The following is a 17,191-nucleotide window of genomic DNA, read 5'->3' on the forward strand; positions in this document are numbered from 1 at the left end:
GGGGGTTCTTGATGGAATCCTGGAATGTGTAGAAGTTTGTTAATTTTTAACATTTAACATTTATCTGATTATATGACCATATATAGTCATGTTGACCTTCTCTTCCCCCCCCCTCTGAAAATGACCAGTGATGGGCCTGGAAGGGGTGGGGTTCCAAATGGGTGTGTACACAGCTATGCTTCCCAACCTTATTCCGCATGATCATTTCTCAAAGCCTGAATAATAACAGTTGAGAGGCTGGATCAGAGAGGTTAAATAGGCAAGTATGAAGGAGGAACCATTTATGATTTATTTATATACCACCCTCCCTGAAGACTCAGGGTGGTTTACATGAAACAAGAAACAAGGTAACTCCATTTGTAGTAATAACAAAGTGATAACAACAGTAACATTAAAGAATGGTGGAAACTGCTTTAGAAAGTATCTTAGCTACCGCAGAGGACCTTGAGGGGATTAAAAACAACAGAACCCTAAATATAATAAAGCCTAGAGTCTACGTTCAGAGCTTCCATCTTACTCAACTTGCTCTTGTAACCACCACCTGGTGGAGTTCGCTGAAGAGACAGGTATGGCAACTGTGCTAGCATTGCCAGCTAAACCCAAATTTACAGTTGTAGAGATATAGCGTGACTGACATTCTCACTTGCTTTTAGTCTCCTCAGCAGGATTTGCATGATGTCTTCCTTTAACCTTTAACTCCACCCCAGTCATTGCAGAACAGTCTACCTGGTTCTAAGTGCCAATTATTTGTTGTTGATGCGAAATGTGAGTTGATTTCAAATTGAACTTAATAATCAAGGACGAAAACAGGCTATAAGACAACTGATTGAAATCCAGTTTCCTATTCTAAAGGGCATGTATTTCTCAAACAAGCTTAATAGACAGTTGTAATGACTGAAAACATGTTGGTGTGTAATTAAATTGACTTCATGAAATCTCAAAACTCTAGCCTTCAAACTGGATTTGCTTAGAAGCACATTTCAGTTTAGTGTGCATTTAACTGAAGGCTTAAGGCCACAATCCTATTTACACTTCATCAGTTAGTTCCATTGAACAACATAGGATTTCTTCCTGTGTATATCTGTATGACATTGTGGCTGCAAAAGTACAGAATTTCCCATAAGCAGAGAGTGATAGTTACTGGACAAACGTGTATCTGCATAAGATGGGACGCAAATGTTCATATATTATCTGTAGAATCCTAACTGAGCACTCTATGGGTTTTAGAGGGCATGCACTAGGATACAAGGTCACCTATATGCCAGGGTGATCCTAGTACTTTATCGGATGGTATTAATTCTATTTATATTTTTATTTCTAGACCGTCCCTCTCTATCAATAGGCTCAGGGCAGCTTCCAACAAGTTCTCAATTCACATGTAAATTCAAATTCTGCTAAAACATGTAAACATAACAATGGGCTTTAAACAAACAAATTAAACAGTATAACCTCATGCTCCCTCACTAGGCCCCAGGGCAGATGTAGCAAGTTTCACCCCAGCTTAGGTGTCAGAGAAAGGGAGGGGTGACAGAGGGCCCATGCAGGTGACAGTCATTGCTTAGCCTTGCCTTCAACCATAAGCCTGGTGGGAGAGGGCCGTTTTGCAATCCCTTTGGAACTCTGGCAATTCCAAAATGGCCCGCATCTCTTCTAGATCCTGTGATGACTTGTTAATTCATGGGTCCAAAAAGGCAACTCCAGTAATAAGTACAACATCTATTTTGTCACGTATTTTAAAGTTTTCCCTTTAGCTCTCTTTTGCATTGGAAAACATTCTGTAAATATCTGTTCAGACCTGGCAGAAGAGGTTGTGTAGAGTGCATGTTTGTATTAAATGTATATTTTACTCTAAACTAGGTTATCTGTAAAAATAAGCACTTAATTGTAATTGAACATGGAAATAAAGAACTATTTATGCTCTTAAAATTACATTGAATATCATGGCTAACTAAGAAATTTGCTGTAGCTTGCCTTGTCTATACATTCATAGAAACATGAGTAGTCTTTCTGAAACAGACTTTTGAGACTAATAAACATAGACGTAACCTTCCAGAAACAGATTTTTAAAGTTAATAAACAATCATGAAGGCAGTAGCGTCCTCCCTCCCAGTTCCCCACTATCTGTTCTTTAAAGATATTCCCTCTGATCACAGAGGCTCTATCTAGCCATTATGGCTACTTTACATTCACAGTTCAGTCTTCCATAAACTACCACATTAGTCAGAAATTAATATCTCCTTCATGATTTGTAACCTTTGTGGATGATTCTGCAATTATGGACGGAACCCACAGTCCCTCTCTCTAAGCATTAAGATGGGTAAGGGGTAGTGAAATAGAACAACAATATGTTGTTCTGAATTCTGTTTACCGTATTTGCCGGCGTATAAGACGACTGGGCATATAAGACGACCCCCCAACATTTCCACTCAAAATATAGAGTTTGTTACATTACATTCCAGTACTATGGGCCACTATGGGCAGCTATGTCTATCCCAACTGAAGTGCACCCGGCATATAGGACGACCCCCCCACTTGGAGGCATGTTTTTCAGGAGGAAAAAGTAGTCTTATACGCCAGCAAATACTGTAATTCAGTCTGGGACTTTATATTGATGACTTAAGTGACAAACTAATCCAACAAAATTAAGGTGCTTTGATGTCTGAGACTGAAGCAAATATAAAAATTGCTTATGAAATTATTTCATTAAAATGGGGAACTTTGTTAACCTGTCTGCCAGCTAGCATTATTCCACCATTAACAACATTATTTTGGAAAACTTGTGATCACTTCTCTAGCCAGCTGCTACTTAGATTAGGGTGGACGGGAGGGGAGGGCTGGGTGGGAGTAGTACTAGGGAAGGGCGGGCTAGGGTGGGTTAGTGCAGCTAAGCGGGGGGGAAGAAGTATGCAGGAGGTTAGTGGTTTGTTCTCTCTGGGGTGCGGGAACATGGAGAGAGAGGTCCAAATAAGGGGGGGGGCTCGCACTGGGGTCGGGATTCCAACGATCACAGGCCAGGGGGCGCTATGGCTGGGGGAGGAGGTTGGACAAAAGAAGAGGTGGAAGCACTGGTGTCCCATATAGGACCCGGCCGTGGAGACACGGCCGGCGCCCTGGGTCCCATCCCCAGGAATGTGAGGGTGGAGGCTAGGGTAAAGGGTCCAACATTGGTCTTGTGCAACGCAAGGTCGATTAAGAACAAGGCCTCGACTCTGCAACACTTCATCGCGGAGTCGAAGGCGGACCTTGCTTGCGTGACCGAGACCTGGGTGAGGGAAGGCGAGTCAGCGGCCCTGAAAGAACTAGCCCCACCAGGATACTCGGTCCTTCACCAATCTCGGACCCACAAGAGGGGAGGGGGGGTGGCAATTGTGGTCCGGGAGGTCCTCACCTGCAGGGCTCTCCCAGCGCCGGAAATCAGTGGAGTGCAGTGTGTCGGTATTGGATGGGACTCGGTCGAGAGCGTGGCTATCTGGTTGGTATACCGTCAGCCCAACGCGCCGCCAGATGTCCTGCCCCGCCTGCTGGAGGCGGCGGCCGCCTGGGCGTTGCAGTACCCCAGGCTTCTGATCCTGGGCGACTTCAACGTCCATGCGGACGCGCCCCCTTCAGTCCATGGTGGAGACCTGGTGTCATCCATGGCGACACTAGGGCTTTCGCAATTTGTTGCCGGGCCTACCCATCACGCCGGCCACACACTCGACTTGATTTTCGGTGCTGGGATAGAGGTGGATCTGGATACAGCTTTAGCTGTGCCGTGGTCAGACCACTATGCCCTGCGGGCCCGGCTCAGGATACCACCACCCCCCCAGTTGGGCGGCGGGCGCATTCTAGCCCGCCCGCGGAGACTTATGGATCCAACTGGATTCCGGAATGCTCTGCGGGACCCGATGCCTCCTGGCGACTCACTAGCGGCTTTGGTGGCAGACTGGCAGTCCCGCCTGACAGCTGCTATAGATGAGATCGCCCCTAAACGTCCTCTCTGCCCTCGACTCAAACGGCCTCCCTGGTACACCGGGGAGCTATGGGAGAAGAAAAGGGAAGTGAGACGACTGGAGCGAGTGTGGCGGAAGACTCGCGACGAAGCTACGAGAACATCTTATCGCACGCTTATGAGGGCGTATGAGATGGCGGTGAAAGTGGCAAAACGTGAATTTTTTGCCACGGAAATCGCGTCCGCAAGCTCTCGCCCGGCCCAATTATTTAGGGTAGTTAGATCCCTTACCGCCCTTGAGGGGCGCCAAAATAATAGCAAATTGGAACTCGGCCGTGAGGCATTTGCGAGCTATTTTGCGGACAAAATCTCGTCTCTCCGCCGCGATCTTCCCGCCACATTTAATACAGTAAATTAACTGGAGACCTGTTGGCCGCCTTTGGAGATGCCGTTTGATGGCTTCAGACGGCTCTCTTTATCCGAAGTGGACAAGTTGCTAGGTTCAGTTAGGGCGACCACTTGCCCCCTTGACCCCTGTCCATCATGGCTCCTCAAAGGAGGCGGCCAGAAGATAGGAGGCCAGCTCAGGGACATTATCAACCTCTCCCTGGAGTCCGGGGAGTTCCCTGAGCAGCTGAAGGGGGCAGTGGTTCACCCTCTCCTGAAGAAATCTACGCTGGATCCGCGGGACCCTGCCAGCTATCGCCCAGTGTCGCACTTGGCGTTCCTGGGCAAGATGGTTGAAAGGGCCGTGGCAGATCAGCTCCTGGCATTCTTGGAAGAAACTTCGGCATTCGATCCATATCAGTCTGGCTTTCGACCTGGCCACGGGGTGGAGACGGTGCTTGTCGCCCTGTTGGATGACCTCCGTCGCCAGATGGATAAGGGCGGGTCGGCAGTGCTGGTTCTTCTGGACCTGTTGGCCGCTTTTGACATCGTGGACCACGAGCTGTTGGTCCACCGCCTTGCCGGCACGGGGATACGGAGCACAGCATTACGCTGGATACGCTCCTTTCTCCAGGACCGGACCCAGAGGGTTGCAGTGGGAGATGAGTTCTCGCGTTCCTATAGACTCCCTTGTGGGGTCCCTCAGGGTGCGGTCCTCTCCCCCACATTATTCAACATCTTTATGCGCCCTCTGGCCCAGCTGGTACGGAGTTTTGGACTGGGTTGCCACCAGTACGCTGATGACACCCAGCTCTATCTCCTCATGGACGGCCGCCCGGACTCCCCCCCGGAACCATTCGCCAGATGTTTGGAAGCAGTGACAGAATGGTTCGAGCAGAGTCGCCTGAAACTCAACCCCTCCAAGATGGAGGTCCTGTGGCTGGGACGTAGGGGGCAGGACCAGGAAGCGCGCTTACCCACCCTGGCAGGGACGCAACTCACCATCACGTCCCAGGCCAGGAACTTGGGTGTGGCCATTGATGCCTCCCTGACTTTGGAGGCGCAGGTCAAAAAAGTAGCGGGCCAGGCGTTTTTCCACCTTCGCCAGGCCCGACTATTAGCGCCCTATCTGTCCCCCGAACACTTAGCCACAGTGATCCATGCAACGGTCACCTCCAGAATAGATTTCTGTAACTCGCTCTACGCGGGCCTTCCCTTGTCCTTGATCCGGAAACTTCAGCTAGTGCAAAACGCAGCTGCTAGGGTCCTTACTGGCACATCTTGGAGGGCCCACATCCAGCCAGTGCTGAGGCAGCTGCACTGGTTGCCAATTGCTGCCCGGATCCGGTTCAAGGTTCTGGTTCTAACCTTTAAGGCTTTATGCGAGTTGGGACCCACATACCTGAGGGACCGCCTATCGCCCTATGCCCCTCGCAGGGCCTTGTGCTCTGCGGGTGAAAACCTGTTGGTCATTCCCGGCCCTAGGGAAGCACGCCTGGCCTCGACCAGGGCCAGGGCCTTTTCGGTCCTGGCCCCGACCTGGTGGAATGAGCTCCCGGGAGAGCTGCGGGCCCTGCGGGATCTTTCAACATTCCGCAGGGCCTGCAAGACGGAGCTCTTCCGCCAGGTTTATGGTTGAGGCCGGGGCTGATAATAGATCTATGCCTCCCCCGGGGACTCGGGTTCTGGACCCGAAGCAAAACATCATCAGGACCTCCTCTCCACCCGCTAGTAGTGGGAGGGAGGGGGGGGGAGTTGAGCTGCCATTCTTGCCATGCCGGCAATATTGGCAATGTTATTATTGTTTTATGGGGTTTTAATGGGGAATTGCGATATTGTTACCCGCCACGAGCCGCAAGGGAGTGGCGGGCTATAAATATAATAATAATAATAATAATAATAATAAAACATTATCACTTCATTCCAAGACCGTTTGTCATTGTAAGACTTGCTGCAATGTATTCCAAAGAAAGGGATTGCTCTGCCTGCTTAATTTTGCTGAGGTTGAATTTGTATTCTGGAGAGAACCTAGTGGGAGCTGCAGATAACTTTCCTTGAGAGATCTGCACTTGATGGTAATTTCTACCCTGATTTAGGCAAGCATTTTGAAACTCAGCCTAAATGTAGAGTACAAAGATTTCAGGGTTTTTTGTTTTTTTTAAACCAAAACAAATATATAGTTAGCTGAATTTCTTTGTCTGCCTATCCTTTACAATCCAAGGATGAATAGATGCTGTTGCTGCCTTGGAAGGGATGGAAGTGTGTTAATTATATGGAGAAGGGAAGGAAAAATGACTTGTAGGACAAAATTCACTTTCTTTGCAGTAATACCTATGTAGGGAGGGTTTTTTTCAGGAAGCTATCCTCATACAGGATGATTTAAAGGGCAAGCAGTTGGAAGTGTTTGGAAAACTACTCCATGAATGGAGAGATCAACTTGCATTGTGTGGCAGATAGGTCCTAAAATAGAGAGGAACTTGGCTCAAAGTTTAGAAGTGCAAATATTGTCCAGTTCTCTCTCAGTTCCCATGGTCTGTTATGTCCCATGGTCTGTTATGTCTTGGCAGTGATACCTGGCACATAATACATCTGTGTAAAACAGTACCATGTCCAGCCTTTTATTAGATTTTGAAAGCTTGAGAGACTTGCAATAGGCAAAAGAGGAGATGGTTTGTTTGACCGTGGTTAGTAGAACGTGGACTTCTTTCAATGTTGTCAAGTGGTTAGTGTCAGGCTGCTATGTAAGTTTTCTGGGTGACCTTGAGCCAATCACATTTTCATCATCACTTACCTCACAGGGTGGTTGGTTGTGAGAATAAAACAGCAGAAGAGAGAACACTGTCATTAGCCAGTCCACTGAGTGGGGAAGCCTGTATCATAAGGTTGTCACAGTGCCACAGATTCTCAACTCCGTGGAATGACTGTCTAATGGGAATGCAGTGACTTGTTTAAAGAACTGAGGCCATTCAGATCTTATTCTTTCTGAATCCTATACTATAATGTGGCAAATGGATGACTGCTTGTGCTCAGAATGTACACATAATTTGTGCTGGAAGGCAAGTATCGACATATTCCACTGTCTGCTGTTTCGTGTAGTGCTGGATCTACTGAGGAGACTTTGAGGGGAAAAATTTAAGGTATTTCTTGTTGGAGGCATATTCCCTTGTGTGATTACTGTCTTTTACCTTCTCATTGGATCATATTTGTTGCTCAGGGCTATATTATAGCTCTACACAGTTGGTCTTTATAATTTGACTTGTTTTCGTATTCATGCTACGCTGCATGGTACCCAGTACTTTTGAAGCATGGGAACCAGTAAAGTACCATATGCAAATTACTGGTGACACAGACCACAAAGTTCTGCTTCTGTTTCTGCATAGAATTAGACACATGTATAACAAAGGGAAGTACCACATAACATAAGTGAAGGAACCACCCTAGTTTAAAAAATGAAATAATATAAGGCAATGCTCACTGCACTGGTAACTTGTGATAAATACTTTCCTTGAGTCTTTGGATTACTCATTTTGCTTTTGGCAAGATCTTGTACAACACTCATCTCCAAGTCCAGCCAGGAAGTACCAGTGGAATAGAAACCATTTTTGAACATTGAACTATTCATCCACTGTGCACAGTTGCTTGATCAGCAGTTTACAGTGCCAATTAAGGTGTTTTTTTCATCTGTTCAAATGTTTATAAATGTTCGCTTAGTTTCCACTTGACTGAAGGCTTTATGTGTGGTCTTTTTTGGCTTCTTGAAGATTTCCTGAAATACTTCTAATGCTTAGGTAGGAAAACGGTAACAACAACATTTGATGGTGTCAACCCTCCTATAAGTTAACAGGACTCATTGGTTAATGTTAGTATTGTCTTTCAAGGTCCTGGAGTGGCAGGTGCCCAGTGGCAGCTTTTGGGGTTGTCTGCTTATGCAGCAAAACATATAAGCACCTCTGAACGAAACAGCTGTGATAGCATCCTGTTTTGAAGATGCTCTAGGGCAGCAAGCCTCGACTCTACAAATATACAGTAGAAGAACTGCAATGTGTGAGGAAAGGACAGTGCATTATTCTCGTTTTGAGAGTAGACCTTTGTACGGGCATCTCATGCAAATATTGCCTTTGCCACAGACATGCTGTATATCTTGTAAGCAAGCTGTTACTCTCTTTCAACCTGCCCCCCCCTCTTTAACTTGAGGATCACAGTACTGAACTGTATCCAGAACTCTCTAAGCACTGAAAACCACTGCTGTTATACAGCAGACCATTGGGCAGCTTGTATTGTTTACAGTAGAAGGCCCTCCTCACTTCTCTGCCCTGCCTGTGGCCAAACCAGACTTATCTGGACTACAGCTGCAGAGCCTGTCAAGCATATGACCCAGTGGAGACACTGTGTAGGAGAGGGAAAGAGTTTCCAAAAAACTCTAATTAAACCATCTGTGTAAGGGCACAGCCAGAACTTCTGTCACCCAGGCTCTACCCCTTGTCTTCTTGTTCTGTGCTTGCAAATGCATTAACATTTCAATAGGATAATTACCATAACCCCCAGATTCTGAGAGGGAAACCATCTACCTCTTAATTGAAAAGCTGCTTTGTGCCTATTGTGTTGATCGACATGCACAGCAGATATGAAAGCAAGAGCTGAAAGGAAAAAAGAGAAATAGCTTGCAAAGGAATTGCCACAAACCTAAAATGTTAAGCATCTAAAACTGAAATATCTACTTTGAAGTGCATGAGAAGCTATTACCGGAAATCACTGGCCAGGTGGAAAAAATAGTCAAGAGGTGTGTTAGTATACTAAGGCAGCAAATGCTGGCAGCTCCTCATGGGAATTGTAGTCCATGGACATCTGGAGGACCACAGGTTTTTGTTCTTAATAAATGAAATAAGGGCTACTTTTAAAATTTCATTCCTTGTTTTTGCTATGGTACTTAAAATCACTGCTTCCTTCTTAAACTATCTTCTACTTAATGCTTGTAAAGTTTGGCCTGATGGAAACAGGCTAATGTGCAACTTTCATGAAGCATGGTGGTAGAAAGTGTCATCAGATCACAGCTGATTTATGAAAACACAGTAGGATTTCTAGAACAGACATTCAGAGGTGGATTACCATTGCCTGCCTCTGTGTCACAACTAGGGATGGACATGAACCAGAACATTCTGGTTCGGTTTAGGGAGTTCCTGACCCAAACACCTGAACCCCATATAACATTACTCCCTTGAAAGGAACAGGTCCAATTTGGGCTTGCTTGCGTAGAAGCACGTGGAATTAAAAGGGGGGTCTGAAGAGGATTTGCAGCCCTTTTGGCCTGAAACCTGAGAGGCCATAGGCCCCACTGTCAGGTTGAAAGGGCTGCAGACCTTTTCAGCATACTGAATCGCTTGTCCTCCCCTTTCCCAAGGAAGGGAAATGATCCAGTGTGCTGAAATTGCTTGCAGCCCTTTTGGCCTGACCACCGAGAGCCCTGTGGATCCCGCTGTCAGGCACAAAGGGGGGGGGGGTGATCTGGCATTCTGAAATCACTTGCAGATCTTTTGGCCTGACAGGGAGGCCCACACACCACCATACAAACCCCCGAACTGGACAAAAATCTGTGAAATATTCTGGGGAGGCACTTCCCCTGCAACTTGGTTCAGGAGGCACAAACTGGGGCATTTGTGTGAGAAAACTTTGTCCATGCCTTGGTTTGTACCCCTGTGAAAGGGTTATTCGACCCCCAAAGGGGTCCCTGACCCCCAGGTTGAGAACCACTGTTCTAAATGCTCAAGCAGAAGTGGACACTAATGTATCTGTTAAGTAGAAATAGTTGGAAAGTCAAGGGGCACCCAACAGTGGTGTCTTGCAGGTCCATGGCAGGCAGCAAATATTACTACATTATTACTACATTTAGGGGGCTGGGGGGGGGACATGTCCAGATACATACTGTGTTTAGATGCTATAGTAAAAACTGTTAACCTACATATTTCTTGTCTATATAATTTCTAAAACTACTTTTGGATATTTAATAAGTTTCAGAACATGGTTTGGCTAGTGTTCTAGAAATAAATACAGCATTTTCCTTGTGAAATAACTGGGAAGCATTGGTTGAGCTTTTGAAAGCCTGTTAGCAGATGTTCTTTGAGGAAAATATTTCAGGTTTTACTTCTCTGAATGTATTGTTTGCTTCTCATAAGTATTGTGTTTACAGGTCTGCAGCACAGTTAGGTCATATATATATAATTATATCGTCTCTCTGCCTAAACCCCCCAAAGAGCTCTACGCTCTGCCACCACCAACTGGCTGGTGATCCCTGGCTACAAAGAAGCATGCTGGACCTCAACCAGGGCCAGAGCCTTCTCTGTCCTGGCCCCCACGTGGTGGAATGAGCTCCCTGGAGAGATCAGGGCCCACAATTCCGAAGGGCCTGTACAAGGGAGCTCCTCCACCAGGCATTTGGATGAGGCCGGCTGACTCAACAGTTGTTGGTCCCCCAGATACCCTCCTCCATGACCTGAGTCATGCTGATCTCTCACGAGTTCATGTTAAAAGTTGAGAATTGTGAATCTGTTATAGTGTTTAGTTATAATTTTGGAACTACTGCTATGTTACTATCACTATATTTCAATGTATACCCATGATGTTTTATATAAACCGACTGAGAGGGTGGTATAGAAATTAAACAATATGATTTGTCCTCTGCCTAAAAACACATCTTGAACCTTTTTAATCTTTTAAATGCAAGTGTTGACTTTATAGAATAGCATAGCTATAAAAGTAGATCCTGACCTGTTTCTCAGCTCTTCCTAAGATGATTTATATTTAATGGTTACCAGAATCATGCACCAATAATAATCTATGAAATGCTGAATGAAGATGAGGAAGGGGCTTGTTGCAGCAGTGATGTGGTTTCTGACATAATGAAACCGTTCTAGGAGTAGGACTGAAAACTGTTCAACTAATGACTTTTAATTGCAGAGTTTTATAGCTTGTTATAAAATACTGTTTTAAAAGAAAACCATCCAGGGTTTCTAATTGTGGCAGTGCTGGCAAGCTTCTCCGTGGTTGGCTGGTCATGGCAGAGTGTTAATAAGCATACAGTATTTCTAGTGTTGCAGCATGTTAATTAAGATAATTCATCTCTGTGCTGCTTGTGAGTCACCAGCTGGTGATTGTTTTGGTGCAAGACTGTAATTAGACTTTGTTCCCCTTTTTGGTGTCTTTTATTAAAATGCTGTTGAAAAGACTGAAATGACTAGGCATATAATATATTACAACATATAAGTGCTTGTGTCTAATTACATAAATGTGCAGCTGTGATTACATAGATAAATTCTTTTTCTTAAATGTGATCTCATTTAACCACTTTAGCATATAAAAATAGTCATGTCTTCAAAATGCATCCTTGACAGGGAAACAGTAATTTCCCAATCATGCTTTAATGTGAAGAAAAACCCTGGGTGGAATAAAAATTACTTGTTTCAATCGAGCTTTCAATTGAGTAAAATATAGGCTGAAGTTCAAAATAAAATTATGTATTTTAAAATAAAATGACACTTCAAAAAAGAGGAGGGGGAATAAGGAGTAGAATATAGACTAAAATAGTCTTCCAGTTAAACTTCTATATTTTGTATATATGTTTTGTGAATAACCACATCAACAAATTTAGTCATTCCTGTTACAGGCAGTCTTCTGCCTGTCTTCTCTGTGCTTAATGTAACAAGCCTTTGCGAAGTCATCTGCAAAACAGTTTGAGTCTTTCCAACACCAGCTACTATGACAAGTTCAGGCAGAAACTTTTTCTGCAGGTTTGCCCTTCTGGGATTTTAGAAGCCATCTGTTAGCACAGTAGAGATATCTGACCTTGTAAAGAAAAGAAATGTGATGATTTCACGCAAATATGGGGGCAGGAAATTAAGAACCAAGGAAATGCCTATGTTTGAAATCTGGCTGTTGAGCTTGAACTTCTACACTGAACTTGAGTCCCAGGTAACACCATTGAATCTGCCACTAATATTTAACAGATGCCAGCTCTCTCCCAAAGTATTCTGAACCAAGTATTCTGACTCACCATCCCCAAATTTACCTAGACTCTCACATGTATAAGGTGATGGTGGGTATTGGGGCAGGGAGACAATAATAGTGTTAAAGACTGAATTTCTTTCAAGACGACTTGGTGTATAGCAGGCTTGGAAGCTTGTGGTTGCATTTCAAGAAGAATGGGAGATCTGGCGCACAGTCCCTAGTTAAAGTATCTGTAGTTCTTTGCAAGCATAAGTGTGCCTAGAAGCCAACTGTAGTGGTCTCAAAAGTAGTTTTCTTAAGAAGCCATCAATGCCACGTGGTATGGAAGACTAGTCTGCTAAATCATATCCATGCCAAGAATACCTTGCCAGGACCAGTTCAGAATGATTGTTTCTTTGACTGCCTTGCACCTCTGCCCTATTGTGATGTGCCTAACACATTAAAGAGTTCACACCCTGGATTTAATTTTTTGCCTTGAACCATTGAGGAAAGGCCTGGTCTTGAGTTAGAGATTCAGTCAGCAGCATGGACCACTACTTAAAGCCAAGGTGAATGTGGCTCTAACAGTTGCCATAAGAGAGGAACTAGTTAAATAATCAATCTACAGAGGCTCATGAATCCTACTGGATTCCAAAACACTCTGAGTGAGTCTCTGGGATCCTAAATTTACCCAATCATCTGCTGTAAGGCTGGAATGTCTGCAAGCCATTTTAGAGATCTGCTTTGCTTCCCTCAGTTTGTAATATGGTAGCAAAATGGAGGGGTTAAATGGCTGCCATCAAGCTGTTAGGTTTAAATGGCTGGTAGCCATTTCAGCAGTCCACCTCATTTCCCCTCACTTGGATGGGGGAGGGGAATGAAATGGACAGCTGATTGCCCAAATAAAAATCAGGCAAATTCAACATTATTGGGGTTGGCTGTGCCAGTAGACAAAACATACCAGAGGATCTGTTTTTGGCTTAGAAGATACTGAAAAATACTAGTAAGGCATTTTTTCAGTTCAGGTGAAGTGAATGCACATCCTTACTCTGGACATTTTTCATTCTGGCTTCAGGCTGAACTATGGAACAGAGATGGCTCTGGTAGCTTTAATTGTGACAACCTTTGAGTGTAGACCAGCCTTTCTCAGCCTTTTGACCATGGATTCACATCTGAAAGGTTTTTCTGGCTTTGGGGTATACTGGGAGTTATGTCAGTTGGCCACACCTTCCTGTCATGCCCCCCCCCCCCAGTGCCATCACTCAAATATTTATTTTATTTCAATTTATAGACCACCTTCTCTGGATAGAACCATTGCTTCATTAGCAAGTTTTCTGTCACAGATGAGGCACAACAAAATTGGACACCTGGGTTCACCAGTCCATGTGAAACCCATTGACAAGTAGCTTTTATTGTAAAAAGTGGGCTTTTTGGAGTCACAGAAGGCCCCTCTCCCCACCACTTGAAACTCCTTAGGGACTTTCTGTGGCCTAATGCCTGGCTGCAGTAGGCAACAGGCCACAGAAGGTCCCTCGCCCTGCCACCCAACATCCAGAGTTTGTGGAATCCCCCTCTATTACCTCTGTATTAAAACAAAACAAAACAAAAACAAAAACTCCATAAGATGCCCCTTACTCCAAGGAAGAGTTCACCTCACTCGACTTCAGCTGCCAACAACAACACAGGTCAACCAAGTGGTAGGAGTCTTGGCCATCAAAGGTTTGAATGTCCAGGGCACCTCCCCTCCCCCCCCCCCCGCCCCCAGCCCATCATTGGCCACTTTGGGTGGAGGCAGGTTTACCTGCCCATATAAGGAGGGTTTTTAAAAAATAACTATAATAAAATCCCAACATGCTGAGGTGCACTTTCTGTGCACACCAATGTTCTGCAGCATACCAGTTGAGTATCCCCCATATTGAGTAAGGACATGCCTTTCTATTGCTGTTTTTGGACTTTCCTCCAGTAGATCATGCCATCTTGTTGAGGTGTTTTAAAGCCAAAGTTGGTATTGGGGTGCCCAATGAAATGGTTAAAATGATTCCTCGTGGATCGGACTGAAAGGGCTTCTGTTGGAAACCAGTTGTCATTTCTGTGGAGCTTATCTTCTGGCATTTCACAGGGCACCGTTCTGTTCCCTGTGCTTTTCAGTGTAAAGCCATTAGGACAAATCATTTGTAGCTTTGGGGTTTGAATGTCATCAATATGTAGTTTTATATATCCTTATCCAAATCCCCTGGTCATGTGGTAGAGGTCCTGAATAGCTGCCTGGCTGCTGTGCTAAATTGGCTTGGAATAAGCAAATGAAACGAAACCCTAAATATAAAGAGGCAATGCTGACTGGCAAGGTGGATATTTTGAAGAATGTTTTGTTCCCCACTTTTGATGGAGTTCATCTTACCCTTGCTGATTTGGTTAGGAGCTTTGAGATCACACTGGACCCAAATGTCCTTTCCCATTGCTCCTGCAGTCTTGGAGCAACTATCGGAGGAGATGCAGCTACCATGGTATCTGTAGGCAGGTCTTTGCTGGGTGTTCTGTGGCAAGTATAAAACTGATTCCAGGAGACCAGGATGTGTCGCTCTATTACCAAACCATACTGAATCCATTCCCCCTACCCGCAATTATAAGGAGTTTACACACTGCTATGTTGTATGTTACTAACTGGTGGAAATCAGTGTTTCTCTGTGCCACTTTGTCAGAGATTTTTAATAGACTTTGTGTCTTACCATGTCATGGGGTGGGATTTGGTTTGTTTTCTGCTGGATTTCAGGCTCACTTTGTACTCACTGCTGGCCTCATACCTTCTTTATAGCTTGTCCACAGCCGCCGGAGCCAGAGAATGGAGGTTATATATGCCATCCAACACCCTGCAAAGATCCACTGACATCTGGCAGCGTCATAGAGTATCTCTGTGAAGAAGGTTTCATGCTGAAAGGAGACTACAAATATCTGACCTGCAAGGATGGAAAATGGGACCCAGTCATGGAGGTGACCTGTAGGCTCAGCCAAGGTTAGTTAAGCATTATTCTACATGAATTTTCAGTGTTCTTGTCCAAGCTTTTCAAATAAAAATTTCTAAATAGCTCTATGGCAAAACATGAATCGATCTGAGGATGTGTTTACTGATATGTAGATTTTTTAAAAAATCATCTTCTGTTGTGAGCATTATTCAGAGAATGCAAAGAAATGTATTTTGATGAGAATTTTGCTAGCAATCTCAATAAACCCACATGGTATCCTGAGGACTAAATTACTGTAAAAGCCTTTTTAAATTGGTGGGGGAAATTACTGGTGTGCGATTGGTGTTAAGAGGTAATTAACGTGTTGGGGCAAATTTTGATGTTGCTGGATTGCCTTCTGCTGCAGGACAATGCATTCTCTGCTTTGCCTGTCTTGAAACAGCTCTCATGTAGTACTCTTGGCTGTCTTTCCAAAAGGAAGTGGACAGTTATGCCATGTGAGATTTTGCTGTGCTGTATAGGAATTCCTTTCCCATGAAAGAAAGCCAAGAAGTCTGCAGGAAAATGTTTGTCTTGTTGCTTTAATTGACCATGAGGTTTGGGCCAGCGGGTGAATAAAAGTTCATGGAAAAAGAGCAAACATTTCCTGCAAGATGAATATTGTGCGGAAACTAATTGCACATTTAAAAGGAGTGTTGGGGTGGGGAGCAGTGCATTTTTTAAAAAGTAAAATGCATCCAGCATATTTGAATTGCAGCTCTAAAACTTGGACTCTATTGTCTTTCTCAAAATTTTTCACCAGTGTGCTTCATAAGGCAGCAACTCAGTCACTGTGTGTGCATGGTCATGTTGGCTCAATATGGGGGAAATGGCCAGATTATATCAGTGAAATGGTGTTGTAGTGAGTGTCACTGGTCTAATAAACCTACTCTTGCTCCAAGTCTATTTTAATGCATTTCAGTCTGGCCACTTTTGTGTGGTATGAATTGAGGTCAAGCTTGCCATGTGAAAGTCGGAGCATGACTGTAATTCTACTTGCTTGCTCAGTTGGCAGCCTTTTGTGTGGGGCTGGTGGCAAATAGATGCTACCTGAGATGAAACCACTTTAAAAATCTTTTGCTTTGGCTTTACAGATAAAGATTCTCCTCCAAGTATAGGAGTGCCCACTCTATCCATAGTGGCTTCCACAGCAAGCTCAGTGGCCCTCATCCTCCTCCTAGTTGTGCTATTCGTTTTGTTGCAGCCAAAGCTAAAGTCTTTTCATCACAGCAGGTGAGTTTGTGGGGATGACCTTCAACTGGAAGGCAGATGCTTGTGCTTGTAGTCGCTTCTAGGAGATCCAGCATATTTCTCTTGCTTACTCTGATATTTCTTACATATTTCTCTTGCTTACGTCAGGGGTAGTCCAACTGCGGCCCTCCAGATGTCCGTGGACCACAATTCCCATGAGCCCCTGCCAGCGAACGCTGGCAGGGGCTCATGGGAATTGTCGTCCACGGACATCTGGAGGGCTGCAGTTGGACTTACCCCTGCTTTACGTTCTCACTTTCTTTTCCAGCTGCCTTTCCTTCCCCTTCCAATCCTATTTTTCACTTTTAGGCAACTTTTTTCCTAGATATGTTTTTGGAAGATACATCCATCTACTTTCTTGACCATGGATACTGTTAACACTGTGCCATATCCTATAAGCCACATTTTTGGCTGGCAGTGACTTAATAAGCCTCCCTTCTTTGTTGTGTGAAGAGGCTGCAAAATCAAGGGCTATAACATGTATTTGGCTTTAGGATCCTCAAGTTACACAGTTCCCTCGTTCAGACAGCATTCTTGCCATATCAGGGGGAAGATTCAACCTTGGTAGTCCTTGATAAAGTGTTTATCACATGTATTATTTTACTTCTATACTATGATGTGGATTTAGCTGTAGGGATTTGTGTAT

At 44.7% G+C, this 17,191-nt stretch overlaps 1 protein-coding gene across 3 annotated transcripts in view; it reads left to right on the forward strand.

The window, feature by feature from the left end:
- SUSD6 (sushi domain containing 6) overlaps positions 1-17,191 on the forward strand; it is a 75,433-nt gene that overhangs the window by 46,334 nt on the left and 11,908 nt on the right. For all 3 annotated transcript variants that reach the window (XM_077322603.1, XM_077322604.1, XM_077322605.1), the window contains exons 3-4: positions 15,108-15,305; positions 16,389-16,527. In XM_077322603.1, coding sequence (XP_077178718.1) covers positions 15,108-15,305; positions 16,389-16,527 — 337 coding nt within the window. The remainder of the gene's footprint in view (positions 1-15,107; positions 15,306-16,388; positions 16,528-17,191) is intronic.

This window comes from Paroedura picta, chromosome 2 (genome assembly GCF_049243985.1).
Source record: "Paroedura picta isolate Pp20150507F chromosome 2, Ppicta_v3.0, whole genome shotgun sequence".
NCBI lineage: Eukaryota > Metazoa > Chordata > Lepidosauria > Squamata > Gekkonidae > Paroedura > Paroedura picta.